The 18175-nt window shown below is 37.4% G+C and overlaps 1 protein-coding gene across 1 annotated transcript in view; it reads left to right on the plus strand.

Annotated features, from left to right (window-relative positions):
- Window positions 1–18175, plus strand: part of LOC149202634 (uncharacterized) — a 138552-nt gene that overhangs the window by 52787 nt on the left and 67590 nt on the right. The window contains exon 2 of the mRNA XM_089400017.1: window positions 8037–8211. Within this exon, the coding sequence (XP_089256143.1) occupies window positions 8083–8211 (129 nt within the window). The 5' untranslated portion in view covers window positions 8037–8082. The remainder of the gene's footprint in view (window positions 1–8036; window positions 8212–18175) is intronic.

Genomic DNA, 18175 nt, shown 5'->3' on the forward strand with positions numbered 1-18175 from the left:
TTGATAGGTTTGGTCCATTCTTTTATAGCCTTGATTTTATTAGGGTCCACCTTTACGCCTTCATGGGATATAATGTGTCCAAGGTATTCTACTTCTTCCTTTCCAAAGGTGCATTTGGATTTTTCTGCATAAAATTGATGTTCTTTTAGTAGTGTAAAAACCTTGTCTAGATGTTGCAAGTGCTCTTTCCAAGTTTTATTGTAAATTAGAATATCGTCAAAGAATACTAATACAAACTTCCTAAGATGTGGACGAAATAATTCGTTCATAGTTGCTTGAAACGTTGCTGGTGCATTGGTTAATCCAAACGACATTACTTTAAATTCATAGTGACCTTCGTGTGTTCGGAATGCCGTTTTTGGTATGTCTTCCAATCTGATTCTGATTTGATAGTACCCTGATCTTAAGTCCAATTTTGAGAAGTACTTTGCGCCATGTAGCTCATCCAACATTTCGTCGATAAAGGGAATTGGGAACTTGTTTTTGATTGTTATTTTGTTTAATCCTCTATAATCAATGCATAGCCTGAATGAACCATCCTTCTTCCTTACCAATACCACTGGAGCAGCGTAAGGACTTTTACTTTTCGAGATGATCCCACACTTTAAAAGGTCTTGGATTAATCTCTCAATTTCCGTTTTTTGGTGATGTGGATATCGGTATGGCTTGATGTTGACGGGGTCTGACCCTGCCTTGACTTCTATTGTATGCTCAATTTCCCTATTAGGTGGCATCTTCATAGGTAGGTCTTGAAATACTTTTTCATGCTTCTGAATTAGATCTTGTATCTCTGGTGACTCTTCACTGATCATATTTGCAGATAACATTTCTAATTGGTGACATTGTACTACATAAGCGGGTGCTCCTTTTCAAATCATCTTCATCATCTGAGATGATGATACAACTTGATTTTCTGGTGCTTGGAATCCGTGTAATTTGTACCTTTGACCTCCCCATTTGAATTTTATGAATTGTACTTGATGGTTGGCGGTATAAGTACCTAAAGTTCGTAGCCATTGGATACCTAAAACTACATCTACTCCTACTAATGGTACCGTGAAGAACGAAGACTTTAAATTGAAGTTTTGAATCTGCAATTTGACCTTATGGCATTTCCCCACCTTTTCAATCTTCTTACCATCAGCTACCATCACCTTCATGTTTGGTAAGGGAAATGAAAAAATATTGAGTCTCTTTGCCATGGTTGCATCTAAAAAATTGTGGGTGCTACCAGAGTCAATGAGAACCACTACGTTGTTCTTCTTTATATGTCCTTTCAACTTTAAAGTTTGAGGTTGTGATATACCTGTCATAGCTGATAGCGACACTTGCAGAATACTTCCGTCGTCTAATTCTGGTGAGAATTCTGGGACATCTTCTGTTTCTTCTATGTCAGAATCTTCACTGTTTGAATCATTAGTTGCTTCACAATTATATAGGTTTTTTGGTTCTTTTCCTTTAGCACATCTATGTTTGGGGTCCCACTTCTCACTACAGCGTTTGCATTTACCTTCTTTTATCCTTTGCATTTTCACATTAGATTTTTCATCTTCACGACAATGTGGTGGAACATATCTTGTATTATTTGAGTCCATATGCTGGGGTATTCTTCGTCTTGAATATGTTTTTTCCGATTTTGACCAAAATATTTGTTTGAATTTCTTTTCGGCCGTTTTTGATTTTCGTGAATGGGTTTTGAGTTCCGAGACGTATGATTGAATTAGACGAGACTCTGATAATCTAGATACTCGTGTTACTAAGGTCTCCCATTCTTGAGTGTATTCGTCCACACTTCCTTTTTGTCGTAATTTGATGAGTTTTGAAAAGAAATCTTCTTCCTTTACACCTTGGAATCTTTTAAAGAATGCATCCTTAAATTTTCTCCAACTAATGACTTGTGTTGTCTTTTTCCACCACATATACCAATTATATGCTTCCCCTTCCATTTTCTTGGATGCGTGCCTGAGCTTTTCGTCATCATCATTGATGTCATATATCTCAAAGTATTTTTCTGCTTTATTTATCCATGCAACATTGTTTTTTTCGTTTCCATCGAATTTGGGCATCTCGACTTTTGCCCTTCGTTGGTATGTCGCTAATGGTTGAGCGAAAAAGGGGTGTTGATTGGTAAAGGTATCCCAGAGTTGCTTATTTGTAAGAGTCGCATTACTCATTTCTTGGTGGGGTGTCGCCGATTTTTTTGGGGATTCAACTTTTCCTTGAGAGTCTGTTGATTTCGTTGAATCTGATGAGTTGTGCTCTTGATTTTCTTCATCTTCTTGTAGTAGTTGTGCGGGTGTAAAATTCATCTTTTTACACATAAGGTTCAGCAATGTTAAGGTCTCTTTTTGATTCACGTCTGATTGGACACGGTGATGCTCCATCTGTATTTCTATTCGATTTGTCGTATCCTGAAGCCTTTTGATATCGTTAGCCTGCCCCTTAAGCTTGTTCTGGAAATCATCTAATTTTTTATTGACCTCATCGGTGTTGTTATTCATCTTATGCTCCGCGTCAACCAATCTTTTTTGGAAATCAGTCATTGTCATTGTCGACATTGAGCGAGTTTGTGGGGGCGTGTATTTATCTGCCAGCTTAAAATTTAATTAATTTTTTTTAATTAATTAAAAAAATTTAATTAATTAAATTAACATTATATATATATAACTTATATATAATTATATTATATATTATATATAAATTAAGGTATCATATACATATATTATAATTAAATTAACGTTATAATTATATTATATATATATCATATACGTCAACTACGAACAGTCACGTCTAATTGTTTGACCGTTCAAAAAAACCAGCAAATATCACCGCAGCCCACCGCAATGAGCAGGGATCACGATTGGCAGCGGATGGAAAGGCGTGTGGGTAGGTTCGTTTGGATGGAGATGGGCCGAGAGGGACGATATAATTTACAAAGGAAAGCAGCGGAACAGAGGCACGATGGGTAACCCGCAACGTCAAGCACTGTGGCCAGTGTTGATCGAGACCCGGAACACTTGGTACTGTGCGGAGGGTGTAGAAGACTGGAAAACTTCTTGATACGCAGAGAAATATATATATATATATATATATATATATATATTAATAATTAATTGACAGAAGATGATTGTTTACAGTGGGGGTTCTTGGCTTATATACTGCCATGGGCACCCTTTGGGGAAAGGGCATGATCTTATGATCGTGCCCTTTCGTCTAATTAACCTAAAATTAAATAATAAACTTAAAATTTAAATAATAAATAATTTTTACATAATAGATTCACTCCAGAATAACTGCAATCTATGGAGAATAATTATAAAAAATAAACAAGCATGAAGCATAGCACCATAGATCATGCTTTGGAATTCAACTTATAGTATCTTTAAATTTGCAATGATTGATTCAATCTAGTTGAACATAATCAACCATTCCCTTGCATTATTGTGACACTTGGAATCTTTGAACGCAATGCAATACAAGAATCAAAGGACATGGCAAGTCTGTGGTTATTAGTCAAATTATGATTAGTTGCTTGTTTAAAGTTTAGTACAGTGCACTGGGTGCCATTTTGATATAATGGATATATTCATGAGCCTACTTTGATCATATGTTGTCTTCTATCTATATTCTAATGCTGTGTGTTTGGAAACATGAATGAAAATCTTTAAAATTATGTTTTTTTATAAAAAAAATAAATATTTAATGTATTTTTTACAGCGACTGAGTCATTGAAATCGAGTTGACCGAGTCAGAGTCGGAGTCATAGTCGACCCTCGACCGAGTCGGAGTTTTAAAACATTGTTACCATGAAATGACTCGAGATGTTTGAGAGTGGTTTCGCCCTCATTGGATTTCATATGGAGAAAGTAGAATTTTAGATCTCACTCAAAATCCAACAGACTTATCATTTTTTCAGGATTTCAGGATTGGGGGGATTGCAATGTTTCCATTAGATTTTGTCATGTACCAGGGTATGAAACTTGTAGTTAATCAAGAGAACCAAGCCCTCTATGTAGGGGAGACTCCCAATAATCAAGAGCACCTAGGGTACTAGGGTATGGAACTTGTATTTAATCAAGAGCACTAAGGCTGTTCGACTATGTAGGAGGAGACTCCCAATCAAGCACGAGACAAGAAATTAGAAATTTCTTGTGGTTGAATTTGGATATTGCTATTTTCATTATGTGATCATTCATGAGTAAATGTGATGTAAATTTAGAGACTTATAGTTTATGCATTGAAATTGGACAATTTAATGTAATCATATAAATTTTGATGTATCATGTATGCTTTTTGATTGCACATATTTCTTAAATGTTCTATATATATATATATATATATTGTGTTTCCCCGTTTCCAAAATTTTGGGGGGTCACGTTTCATACCCGTACCTGTTTCGAAAACTCGTACCCGTTTCCCTGTATTGTGCAACATATATATATATATATATATATATATATAACTGAGTATTGTATATATATATATATATATAGTTGTCAAATTTAGTGGTGAATTTTATCCATTGTATTTTGTATGGTGACATTTTTTTTTTCTTTTTTATTTCCCGAATTCAAGATGAACTTGAACATGAACATGAACTAGGGGACTATGGGTATGACATATGCTGATAATAAGGGGGGTGGCATGGAAATGAAGATTGGAATTGTACCACCATCTAACCATGTATTGGAAAGTTGCATCCTTGTTTTGCTTCTTCCATTGGCTATCATTGGTGGGATGAGAATCAGGGCTTCTGTGGGGTGCATAAAAACCATTGATCTTTTCCCTCTTTGATGTGGTTTATGATTAACTAGAGTTGGGGGAACAGATCTAAAGTGATTTCTAAAAATTAAATGGAGGGTGCTTCATAACTAAGGTTTACACTTTCACTTTCATGCATCAGAATTTCTCTACTTTTCCCTCTCTCATCATTCATTTTGTTTTTCTTGGCTTTATTTACTAGAGCAATTGAATTAGAAGTTCTAGTTTGGCCCTTTATTTCACCTAGGACTTCTAAACATGGTCTAGCTTCTTGTATGCTTGCTAAGTGGCATTTCACTCTATGTTTCACTCTCCTCTTGATTTCCTTTTGACAATGGTTGCATACATATTTCTCCTCAACCATTTCACAACGGTTCCATGCAGGGATACTTTCAAATTCTTGGGAGCAATGAGAATTTCTTTAACAATGAAAGTAAATCTACAAATCAATGTAGTTTGCATTAGCTAAGACTTGTGAATCTTGGTAGATCTTGGTTGGGACGAGTATTGGCCTTAGACTTGCCCTTGAAACCCACCACTTGCTAGACTTATGGGAAACTTGCCATACTCACCACAAACTTGCCATATTTTTTGTGCATAGAATTTACTATATTTTAAGTTGTTTTTGGTATTTCTCATGTCTTTCTAGAGTCATTAAGTCTTGTCAAGTCCCAGGCTAGCAGAGTCTTTGTTTAGTACGAGTGTGACAACATTGCTATAGAAAAATACTCTTATCTATTATCGAAGAGAGACATTAACAAATTATAGAGAAAGACAATGAGGGTTTGAAATGTTTTTTGCATGCCTGCAATTGGGCATTAGAGTTTAGTCTCAAATCATCTCCAAGCTTGTAAATGTAGATCATCCATGTAGATTCTACATCCATTAGAATCAACCCACAAACATCTCTAATCTTAGTCTGAATCAACTCTCTTTGCTACAACTCTCAATTCTCCAACTGCTTTATAGTGAATCTTGGTAGATGAAATTTATAAACTTCAAAATGACAAATGCTTGTAGAGAAACCCTGAAGGTAGGGTAACACAATTCATTACTTCTTATGGAAGGAATCACTCCACACATCATGTTTTTAGTCCTCCATGTACGTTTATACTAGGTGCTTTTCTGGTTCCATCTTGATCCATAGTAAGTCTGTTGATTCTACAGACCTTACCTTGACGACTGTTGTTTCTCATGGTGGCGTGGGTGGCGATGTGCAACAATCTTAGCTATTGTTTTTTATCCTTTGGCTATTCTCCCTTTGGTTACTTTGAGGAATGGTGCTTTGCAAATTCTTCTTCATTTTTATGATTCCCTTGGGGCTCTCCTTCTGGGGCTTTTGTGGACTCTTGTTTTGATTTATCTTCAGATTCTGCATTGGATGTGTTTGTAGGTTTTGCACTTAGTTTCCTTGCAACGATTTCATGTCTCCTTCAAACATAAAGTTGAGGAGTTCTTTTGCTTCATCAAGGTTTCACTGTCAAGAGCAGGCTTTGCAAGTTGGCATGACAAATTTGACAAGTGTGTTATGTGGTAAGGATGAGACAATTCAACATGCATTTGGAAACGTCCCACAGTACTCCCACTAGTAGAGTTTTTGGGGCATGGTTTCAGGCTGAATTTCATTCGTATTTTGTGGCCCAGCTTTAATGGAAGGGACCACTTTTGGTCCCTGTGGGATGCTTGGATGGTTAGGAACAGCTGCAAATTACTATGGCACACAATTTAATTGGTTGCAGTTAGTATTCTGTGGAAACATTAGTGTAAAGTCACATTCAATGGGGATCCTCATCCCATTAGTTTAGGGGAATTGAGGAGCTTTAAGCATGAGTTGGCTTTGTTCCTGAGAGTTAACGCCAGTGCATTTCATTGAGATGTTGAATTCCTTCCCGTGGGGGCCTGGGCTTATATGCTAGCATTTTTAGCTTATGTAGATTGAGACTTCACGGTACCCCTGTTGTCCATATGTAGTAATTACTTTGATTCCTGATGTACTTTTTTTTCTCTAAGTAATATCTGAAGCATTTTCCAAAAAGTAAAAATAAAATTTGCAGATAATCCAAGCATCTTTATTCTTGTTAGTTTTGTCTTCATGGCATACTATCAAATTGTCAATAACGTAGGAGCCATTTTGTATATATAACTTAGTGTCTAGGGGATAATTTTGGGGCATGCTGGTAATAGACATTGATTTTCCCACTAAGTTCTAGTGTGTCAATTTTTGTTGCTGCAACAATAGTAATTCCAAATCTGGGCAATGTTTACAATGGCATTTGTGTATTGCTCAAACTAGTGGTTTGGAATCTGGAGCCTTGGTGAAGCCCAACTCTTCTTTTTGATGAAGGGTCCATATCAAAAGTAGATAGATAACGTTGAAGAAATCTTACCGAACATAAATTTGGAGACTGTTAAGTGCAAGGTATGAAACAGAGAATCTTTTTGAATATTTCACAAATTCCGACAACTGCAGTGTTAGCAGCTGCAAGCTTGAGTACAATGGTTGAATTTTCCCTGATATTGACAGAAGCAGTTTCACGGTTCTACCAAGGAATACTTTTGCAAAATATGTAATCAATATCTTCAAACTCACAGTTGGTAATTGGTGAAAGGGTTGAACATAGGTGCTCACAAGATATCACATATATGAAAATACTACCCTGGAAATCAGATCCACTCATGAAATGAGCTAACATAAATCTAGACAATATATCTTTAACAATATTTAGTCCCGATTCCCTAGAATATTATAACTCTTTCCAGGTATATAGATTCTAGAATCAGATAGTAAACTTTCATTTTTCCACCATAATAGGCAGTGGACTATGCCATATAGCGGACAGCTAACAGCTGTCCAAGGTAGTTCCATACCTTTCACTCCTGTAATAAAGGTGCAAAGTCTTGAATATCCACCAAATACAATATATTTTGAGTTCCAGGAATTTGTTACCTTTGCTCTCAGAGATATGCCAACCTCACTTCAGCTTTTCCAAGCCACATTTTATTGATCAATGCATAGATTTTTGAGAGATGATGTATCAGTGGCACATGGAGTATTTTTTTTCTTACTTTTGTTTTATGGAATTAAATGGTGCATATAATTATTTTGGTCATGTTTACCCTTTTTCTTTTTCATTTATTCTTAGAACACTCAGCTAGTTTGGTGAGTTGTCTGAAACAAATTTTACTGTTTACATGAAGCATGCTATAACTCATAAATTATATGGTGAATTCAAATGATCACGTGTCAACCCGTTTCTTTATGCTTTGGCTTGCAGGTAGACTCTGGGGGAATTCAGTATAATATCTACTTGAAAAGGAAAAATGTCTTCTTTAGGGACTTCCAAAGGGATACTTGAGGTATTCAAGTTTGGGATTTATGTTAGTGTTCCAATTTTCCTCATGTATGCAGTTGCCAACAACCCTGGTAATTTGCAGAAGTTAATGGGGCAGGTAAATGTTTGTTTTGCTTTTTGTTCATCTGTAGAAACCTAAGTTATTGGAAATATTCTATAGTCTCCACCGGGCCATTTCCGGTGGGAACATAATCAAAACGAGAATGCCCAGGAAAAGCAGGGGAAATGCTTGGATATATTTCCCTGAAGTCCTTCCTGGACATTTCCCAGGAAACAGACGTTTCTGAGGTCTTCCCCAAAGGCAGCCATTTCGCAGAGGGCCATATGGGACACTAGGTCTCACAATGGTCCACACAACCTGATTAAAAAATAGAAAAACAGTAAGAATAAAATACAATAAGGCGATAAAAAATGTTAACATCACATAGTTGAGGGAAAAACTTTGGGAAAACTTAATGAATATTTCCATTCAATTTTACATAATGAGCAGTGACTGCAAGCAGTGTGAAAATCTTCTAGCTCATTTGCTTTTGGAGAGTGTAAAGCGTAATTTATGAACTTAGTTATTTTGATCCTGATCATTGATGTAATAGGATGTTATGTAATCCATGGAAGTTATTAGTCGATCATTTTTTTTAATTATGATTTTTCACTTGTCTTCATCAGTAAGCTAATATTCTTAATTTCTTACACATATACACATACATGTTTCAACTTTCTTGGTTTCCTAAATTCTGGTGAGGCCCATTTTTGAAACTTTTTCCATTTCCTTGTTTCACACGACTGGGGTTGAAATTATTTTTTATAAGATTTCTTATTATCAATGTAGTTGGTTGAAAGTTCCATAGGTTCCTTAAAATTTTGGACAAAAAAATAAAAAATGATGTACTTATTTTTGTCATTGTTCAAGTGCTGCTCTACATGAAGTGCTAGTTCTTTATAGATGACTGATATATCAAAACTTTTTGTAACAATGTGAGACTGCATGGTTTTATAGTTAATAATATGAATCCAAAGCACTAAATATTAAATAAAAGTCACAACTTTCTACAATGAACAGAATTTTATTGCTTATAAAATTCAACTTTTGGTGAAGATCTAGTTTGATGGCCAGCCTTATTATTTTCTTTAGAAATTGTAGGGCGTTTATTCTGAATGTTAAAAGGTATGTTATTGAAGGTCTTTAAACTTTGAACTATTTGTTGTTCAAAAGTTAAGAAGTAAATATGTGGGATCTTATTGGGAAACTAATCTTAATGAATAGAGGAGACACTAATTTCTTGAATAAGAGTCATAATATTAAACTAGGGTTAGCTGCTAGATAGACAAATTTCATGGGAGGAATCTCTATAGGTGTAAGAATAATGAGATGGTTTGAACGATTGGTATCCATGCATCGAGATCATGGGTGAGGATTTAAGTGTTCTTACAGAGACTCTATGACAATTTAGAGAAGCCCTTGCCATCTATTACATGATACACCTGGATATGAGCATTGCCATGAGACTAGGAAATTTGGTGGTTTTTGAGGTTTGGAAAGAGTTGCTTGTCTCAACAGTGGTCACATGGAGAGAAGGGATTCTTTGCTTACCTCAAGTTCATTCAAGATTTATATTCATAGATATCAACTGAGGATTCCTCTGCTATGTATATCCATTGCAGTTCACCACTGTCCTACAGTTACCAGTTTGCTACATATAGACATGGAATTGCACGTTGATATGTATTTAAGATTTCATGTAACTCTTCTTAGGGTGATATCATTTTGTGGGGGGATTCTTATTGCTTGGTGTTTCCCACTCACTGTTTGTTAAAAAACACTTTGTTTTATATTGTCATTCTATATTTCCAAGATTTGATGCTTTTCATTACCAACCCCATAAAGGTGGAGGTAATGTTGTTGACTACATACTTATTAAGCTTTCATCATAACCTACATGTACAAACTTTGTGTTTCTTAACAACTTTTTTTTACCCTAAAATGTTCATTGCTATGAGTGATATAGTAATGTACGTTTATTAAGAGCGATGATGTGTTATGAGGATCATGAACACAGGTTCGGATTTTCAGGGTGCTAGGGTATGTACACCTCCGTAGACTTAGTAGTCAAATCAATCCTTGGAGGGTGTTCCTTGTCCTAGAAACAAGGTGGCTTCATATGTCAATTTGGCATTTGGTTAGGCTGTGGCCTTAAATGAGAACATGTAAGTGTAATAATGTGAATTTGTGCATGATTTGCATTTTGTGCCTTGTATATTGGTGAACCAATGTGTTCCCAACATAGATGCATAGTAGTGTCACATTGCAGGAATGAAAAGAGCCCCTAAATATTGAATTGTATCATCACCACTTATTGTGTGTTCTTGGCATTACTTTTTCTGCTCATGTTTATGAAAGAGTTATGAACATCACATGCACACACAATATAACTAAATTTGTTCTTGACTTCCCAAATTGTGTGACTTGGCCAGAGAAATTATGTTCAACATTTGGCCCCATTGTTAGGTTTGGAATTGACAACCTGATTGGTGACAATAGTGAGGCAGCTTGAGCAAAGTATCACACAGGGGATAAGATAAGATAATTATATTAATGTCCAACAAATGACCATAATAGATCAACAGGGCTGTCGGTTACAATGATTACATCATGCCAAGCCGGTGGACCAAACGGTCCCCTTTAACATTTCTTTTAAAAAGCAGAAAATACATCTATAATCTAAGTAAATGTAAATGTAGAAGCTAGAAGCTCTCGGCTTCGAAACAGAGCACTGCGATGAAGCAGAGAAGGAGAAGAAGGAGGAAAAGGAGGAGAAGAAGAAGGAGGAGTCTCTTGCCCAGTGCCTACTCCTAACATCCGAGGTCGAGAGAAGAAAACTGAGAGAAGCTTGTCAAAGTCTGCTGTCCTGTGGGCATACTGGGTTGTCGCTGCTGTTGCTTGGAGGTTCTAGGGCGCCTCCCAGGGGTGGATCCAATCCTGGAGCGCTGGTGCAGTTTGGTAGGTCGCCCCCTCGGGGACCGCACTGATTTGGTCTCAGTGTCTGTGGGTCGGTCAATGGTTCTTTTGGTGCCCTGCGCTGATGGTAGCACACTAGAGAAGTCCGTGATCTTCTGCGTGGTGTCCGATCTGGTGGGGGGCTGGAGAAAACGGGCCCGAAAACTGAAGACCTCTTGGAGATAAAGTGCAAGGCATCTCTGATTTGCAATGCAAAAGAGAGCGAGGTAAGGAAGTGATGAATGCACATAAGGGGTAATGTACTTAGTGATGGTCATGGTGAATAGGTGATGGCCCTAGGACTACTGAAGTCCAGCCAAGGCTTAATGCATATCATTTGGAGGTTATTGTAGCACACCAAAGAAAATTACAAAGAACAATAATTATCTTTTTGTATAGAGACAACATCGTAATAGCACATATTAATTTTCTTATTGCTTATCTAGAAAAGAGAGAATAAGTTATGTGCCAAGAACAGTGCCCCAAGCAAAGAAGAAAGGAGAGAGTAGATGTTTTGCATGTCTTGCAATGAGAACATTATTGCAAGAGCATAGAGAGGTACGAGAGACTTCTTTCTAGGTGTATTGATGAACTAAGAGGATTGGTATAGCAATTATTGAATGTCAGTGAGTTTAGTTCGGAAGAAGAGACAATGGGTGGAAAGAAAGTAATACCTTGCTCTTATATGCATAATTGTGCATGTTTCTAGAATTGAGGAATGACGGGAATGAAGGGATAGGTTTCGAGGATGGATAAAGCACACCTGAATTTCTATTGGATGATATATAGGGATTTAAAAAACATAAAAAATAAAAAGTAAAAAATAGTAAAAAAGTTAAAAAATAATTCCCCCAAAAATATTCATAGGAATTTAAAAAAATTGAAAATGAATGATGAACAAAAACATACTTTTATATTGTAACCCAAATACCATTGCCATTCTTGATTTCATTGACTATTATACTTATTAGGTAGACCTTAAGTTCCAAGGGATGGCTGAATTAGGGTGACTGAAACATTAGAAATTTAAAAATATAAAAATGAAGATTCTAGAACATGGACTATGATACTACTCAATAAAAGAAACAATCCTTAAATAATGTCTAAAAGACGTCGTTTTTGTATATATTAAAATCTTGAAAAAAGAAAACTACATAATAGAACACAAGAACTTACCAAACAAGGGAGCCAAAACTCTTGTTGAGATTATCTACGATTATAGAAACATGTAGTATTTTGACATCTTTAGCATACATAACATTTGCTATGGTACGAATATTGGCCCAGTGAGTAAGAGTGATGGGCACCAAACTTGTCTTGGATGATGGCTTGGGGTATTGACCATTTGCAACTAAGTGTACACTAGAGCATAATGTATCAGACTCTTTCCAACTGTGGCCATTCAAGTGATTGTAAAGTGGGTTCCCATACTTTAGAACTAGATAGAACATTGGGTGTGATAGTTGTGTTGAAAAGATGCATCTTTGAGGATATGTTCTAGAAGTGTACAACGAAACATTGGTTCTTAGGTATTGAAATATGTGTACAATGTGTTGAAGAATGTAACTAGGTTTGGTCTTCATAATTGTACATGAGTCAAAATTGAAATATATTTGTCAAAAGAAAGCAAGAATTTTCTTTTATTAATTAAATTGACTTGTTAAAGCATGGGTTTCATGCTTGGGTCAATTATCATAGGTCAAGCCTCGATTGTAGGCTTTAGGATTTTTATTTAAGTCAAAAATCAATTTTGTTTGGTCAAAAGACTCCTCCATCAAGTCTCCTTGCAAGTCGGCCTTCAAATTAATTGTCAACAAGTCAGCTTCACCAAATAGACTCATGTCGGCTTATTTTAGTGAGAAACTACTATATATATGCGTGTAACCTTTGCTCAACAAAACAGAAAGAAAGTTCGGTGTACCTCAGAGACATAAGTTCGATAATCACAAAGAGAAGAGTTCAGATCAAATTCTGTAATTGAGTTCGGTTAGGAGAAGGTTTGATCTATTGCAGAGAAGCAATTTCGGTTAACTACAGGTAGTGAAGAGACACATATTCAGTGCAATATGATGGGAGGGAGTTCGATGTATTTCAGTGGAAGGAAGTCAGATGAGAAGGCTGTATGACTACAGGCCTAACACAAAACCGAAGTCTAGAATCATTACTAGGATAGTATCATAGAGTTGATGATTGGGCCACCATCAAAAGAACCGAGAGATAACTGTATACAAGATCGTGTTGCTACTTCTACAGGACCAAGCATGTAATCTACTGCAGGATGATGTCATTACATAGAGGACCGAAGTATAACACTGAAACTTGTCAAGGGTGATCATATTGATGCAAGAAAGATGTATTGAGCATAGACTGAAGAATGAAATACTACTCACAAAACTCAGAATTGAAGAATAAACAAGGATGACTTGATGGAGGGAGTTTTTGGTCTAGGTTGTCTCACCTCCCCTTAACCTAGGCTGGGTCCACTTGGTCCCGTTTGGTCCCATACCTTTGACAAGTTAATTCTTCAAGAACCACCTAGGAAGTCAAGTTCAATAGGATTTTAGGGACTGGGAAACTCTTTTACAAGGCATATTCCTTAAACCTAGCCCTTAAATCTTCACCTCCTTCTAGAAAGCTTTGTACCTTGCTTGAAGAGCAAGCAAGCTCCATTCTTAACCTCCTTCTAGGAAAAGTGTCATTAAGGTAACTTCACATCCATTTGTTGATTCATCCTTCACAAGTGACTGTCTATATATTGGGTTTCCTCCCATTGATGAAAGTATGTAAAGAGTAGGGAGTCTTAATTGAGGTGACAGTGGGCTAAGTCTCCATCGTTGCCTTTGACGTAGCAGTTGTCCCTTTAGGAACCCCTTTTAGGTCCCTTGCTAGTTTTAGCAGTAACATGGCTCAAGACACATTTATATTAGGTAAAATTTTCCTTGTCAATTTTGAATTTTATGTACTCTATAGTGTCCACACTACTTGCATGACCATGGCTACCAAAAAGAAATGCAATTCAAGATTGTAGAAGAGACACTTTGTTTTTCAAACAACATGACGAGAAAATATTAATTAATATGAGGGAGCACACAATTAGTAAAGATATAATATCATTTAGTACAAGCACTATTGAGCTTGATGGAGAAACCAAATCAAAATTTGGCGACTCCAATCAAAACTATGCATTGAAAGAAAGGATACTGATGCCAAAAGAATGTTCATAGGATGGTAATGATTTAGACAATGGATTGCTACATTAGAAAATGGAAGTGAATGAATTTTTTTACCATCCTATCTTTATACAACCATTAAGAACCCAAGCAGGGACAATGAGGAAGAGTGTAAAGGGGATCAATTTTCCTATCATAGAGAGTTGACGACGATAAGAATGATGCATTATATGACATGTTATTGAGAGCATTGAGTTCCAAATATTGTTATAGTGAAGGCGTATGGACAAAGCATTGCACAAGGAGGGGCCATGTGTAGAGTAGTGTTGATTGTGTAGAACATAGTACTATGAGGGATGAGCTTGTGGGAACAAGATGGTTAGATCCCATGTGACCACTTTTGAGTCAATGGCTAGATCATGATAGAAATCAAGTTAATTCTATGCCACCTAGAGATACGAATGGGGCAAGGGCCAAAAATAAAGATGCTTATTAATTCAATTCGTTTAGTTGGTGTGGTCACTACCTAAATCAAGAAGTAAAGATAGGTATGTCATGATTAACCCAAAATTAGAGTCACAAAGGAAAGAAAGAAAAATTGGAAATGGTAGAAAACTCTTTTTGTTGAAATTTTTGAACAAAGCAATGGAATTTTTTCCAACAAAGGAAGAAGGTGGAAGGGTTTTTAAACCTTGCAAGACTCCGTAATCACTTAATATCCCAAACAATGTGGGCACCCTCCTAGGTGGTGTAGTGGTCTAACACCCAATGAAGGTGTTGCAATCCCATTGGTGGTGGGGTCCCACTTGGGTAGGTGTTGCTTGATGGGGGTGGTATGGTTCCGCATGGATATGTGTGCTTCTCCTTTTATATTGTGTTGAGAAATCTAGGGGCAACTAGATTAGGTGAGTTCTCTTAATTTGATAACTGCTTGTGATGTATTTTTACTTAACTTGATTAACTTCTTCTTACACTTTATTATTATTAGTGTTATTTATTATCAGACAACTACCAAACAATAAAATCAATGAGACAATAAGACACAAGATGTAGGCGATCAGCCACGGCCAAAACCTCTCCAACTGTGAGGAAAACCCACAAGAATTATTCTCTTCTCATAAAACTTCAATTGACTAATTCCAAGACTTGTGACCCTTGACCAAGACCCTCCAAGAACAAGTCAAACCTTGCTTCCACCAACTTTTGCAATTTTGACTTACCCAACAAATTCTTCTGGAACTTCGATCTTCCCAACAAATTCTTTTGCAATGTCGAATTGCCCGACAAACTCTTCTGCAACTTTGATCTGCCCAACAAATTCTTCTGCAACTTCAACTTGCCCAGCGAATTCTTTTGCCTGACAAATGTAGAAACCCTAACATGAGAGAGAGAGAGAGGTCTGTTACGCACCATTTCGTGGGTGATATCCCTAGGAGAAATTTTCTCTGCAAGATGGTCCTCAACCGGCAGCCAACAGCCCCTTGCAGCCACCAACTAGCTCATTGTTGCATTTCTCCGCCGCCTGAGCCAACCATGTGGTCCCTCACCCATTTGTCATGATCGTACGTTTGAAGGCAGGCCTCTCGAACCTAAAGGTATGATATGTCATTTGGTAATTAAGTATTGTAGTTTGCTTATCATGGACACATTTGGGCATGGATTAATGGAGGGTTTCAGCGGGAAGAGTGGGCTAGGTTTGTGCTCTTGTCCCTAGACCTCTTTTGGATGTTAACCTTGGGCCCTAGTCCCATGGGATCTTTTTTTACTGACCCTTGAGCTTTAGGGATGGTACTACATGGGAAACCTTGGTTTTGGTTGCGTGGTCCCACACCCTCATACACATATATTACTCCCCTTCCACTCATTATAAACCCATTTATCATTTCTCCCACATCCGTCCACATTCCTCCACTGGGTCCACATAGAGTTAGCCTTCCCCTTCCCCTTGCCCACACCTTGGGTCAGGCCTGGAATGATGCCCCAGAGGTTGATGTCGCTGAAAAGAAACGTAAAAGCATAATTTGCCACATCCAACAGGAAAGTGTACCACAAAATGCAAAAGATGGTCGGGACAAACACATTTAGCATGTGGGCAAAAGCCAATACATGAGCTCTACCCAATCATCATGGCCATCACCCTAGTTCCTAGAACCCCTAGATGAGCCTCCTTTATCATTTAGGACCCCATGATTGTCCTAACCCCTAGTGGGCAATGAACCACCCTACCTTAAGGGGGATATCCACTGCTATATCTCACACATCATGCTCTTACCCCTTGAGCCCCGAGCAGTCAATTAAAAAAAAATCATAAAAGGAAAAAGGCATATAAAGAAGAGTGGAAAAACCAACGTCGGGGCACCTCATGTACCACGATTGCTCCCTCCTATACATTATATACCCAAGTGTGGGCTTCCCTTGTACCCCAACATGTGACCTAGAGGTACCCCTTTCATTCCCTACTCCATTCATCTTTCCATCACATGCCACCACCCTTTTAAAGGATGTATCTTGGACATATCCCCTGTAGAAGTAGAAACCACCTAATAGGATACTTGGTTAACCCCACTTGGAGCTTGGAGACATTAGCATTTAGCACATGCCAAAGCCCATTATGGAAGGGCATGCCATTATGAAGTCCCCACTTGTTTTCCATGGTTTGAAAGATCCTTTACTCGATTTCTTTGATGACTTGTTGTACTGGAAGGCTAGGGGATGCATTGGATCTTATGTAGGATTGCAAGTGGTCTCCATCTTGGGTTTGGTCTCCCTATACAGAGTCCTAACCCTGCAGAGGGATACATTGGCACATGTAGGGTGTGTGTTGAGAGCCATGGGCCTCCACATCAGTAGACAACAACACTCAATGGATCCTTAGAGATGTTCAGAGATTGATCAAGATTCACCTATTGGACGAGGAAGATGCACTTGGTTCACCTTTGCCCAGATAGCCCCATAGTTGTACCATGCACTTGGTAGATGAATCGGGACTTGTATGCTGATGTGGCATCACTTACACCATCATCTGAGCCCTTACAGATGGTCTACATGCATCTTCGACTTACTTGGACACCCATGAGGTCACTTGTGTGCCCTCACACCCATTGGGAGCACCACAAGTTTATTATGTGGAGAACAAGGGGCCAACCCCTTGTCCATTACTTTTGGAAGTCCTATTCATCATTATGGCACTTATGGACTTCATCAGGCTTCTTAGAGAGCCCAACGACATGTATTATTGATCACTCGACCTCTTGAGAGGCTTGTTATTTTGTTTATGAGCTAGTTTGGTGGGCTTGTCACCAATAGTTAGTTATCTGCACATTATTTCTATTTTAGGGGTTAATGTAGGCTCAAATAGCTAAGTCGAACTCCTTAGAGGTATATAAATACAAATGATGAGAGTTCATTTCTCATCATCACTTGGTTTGGATTTGTATCTCTCTAGAGATTTTCGCTATTCCTTCTTGGTGGATGAAATTTTGGAGCATGGATGAAATTTGATGTTTGGATTATCCTTTCTTATCTTGGAGCTTCTTGATTGGCAAGTTTATTGATGGTTGGATATATTCTCTTACATGTAAGTAAAAATTTAATGCTATTTCTTCTTTTACTTTGTCACATGCATTGATGATGAGATTTTCACTATACTAGGGCTAATTACTGCATGCATTTACTGTGAAATTGTGGAATTATGTTTCTATGTAGCATCTCTCTATGTATGGGCCATGTATGTTGAATGAATTCTCCTAGGGATAATTTTGTAATTGAATTTTATCTTGAAAAGCCATGTTACCTTGCAAAACGAAGTATAAAAGCTCTTAAGGTCACTCTCCTTTGTCCTAATGACAAGCGAAGTTGATCTTAAAGCCTCCTTGACCTAGAAACGAAGTTCGTTC

Source organism: Pinus tabuliformis, chromosome 2_1 (genome assembly GCF_031772625.1).
Source record: "Pinus tabuliformis cultivar Carrire ecotype Pingquan chromosome 2_1, CPIR1, whole genome shotgun sequence".
In the NCBI taxonomy this organism is placed as follows: Eukaryota; Viridiplantae; Streptophyta; class Pinopsida; order Pinales; family Pinaceae; genus Pinus; species Pinus tabuliformis.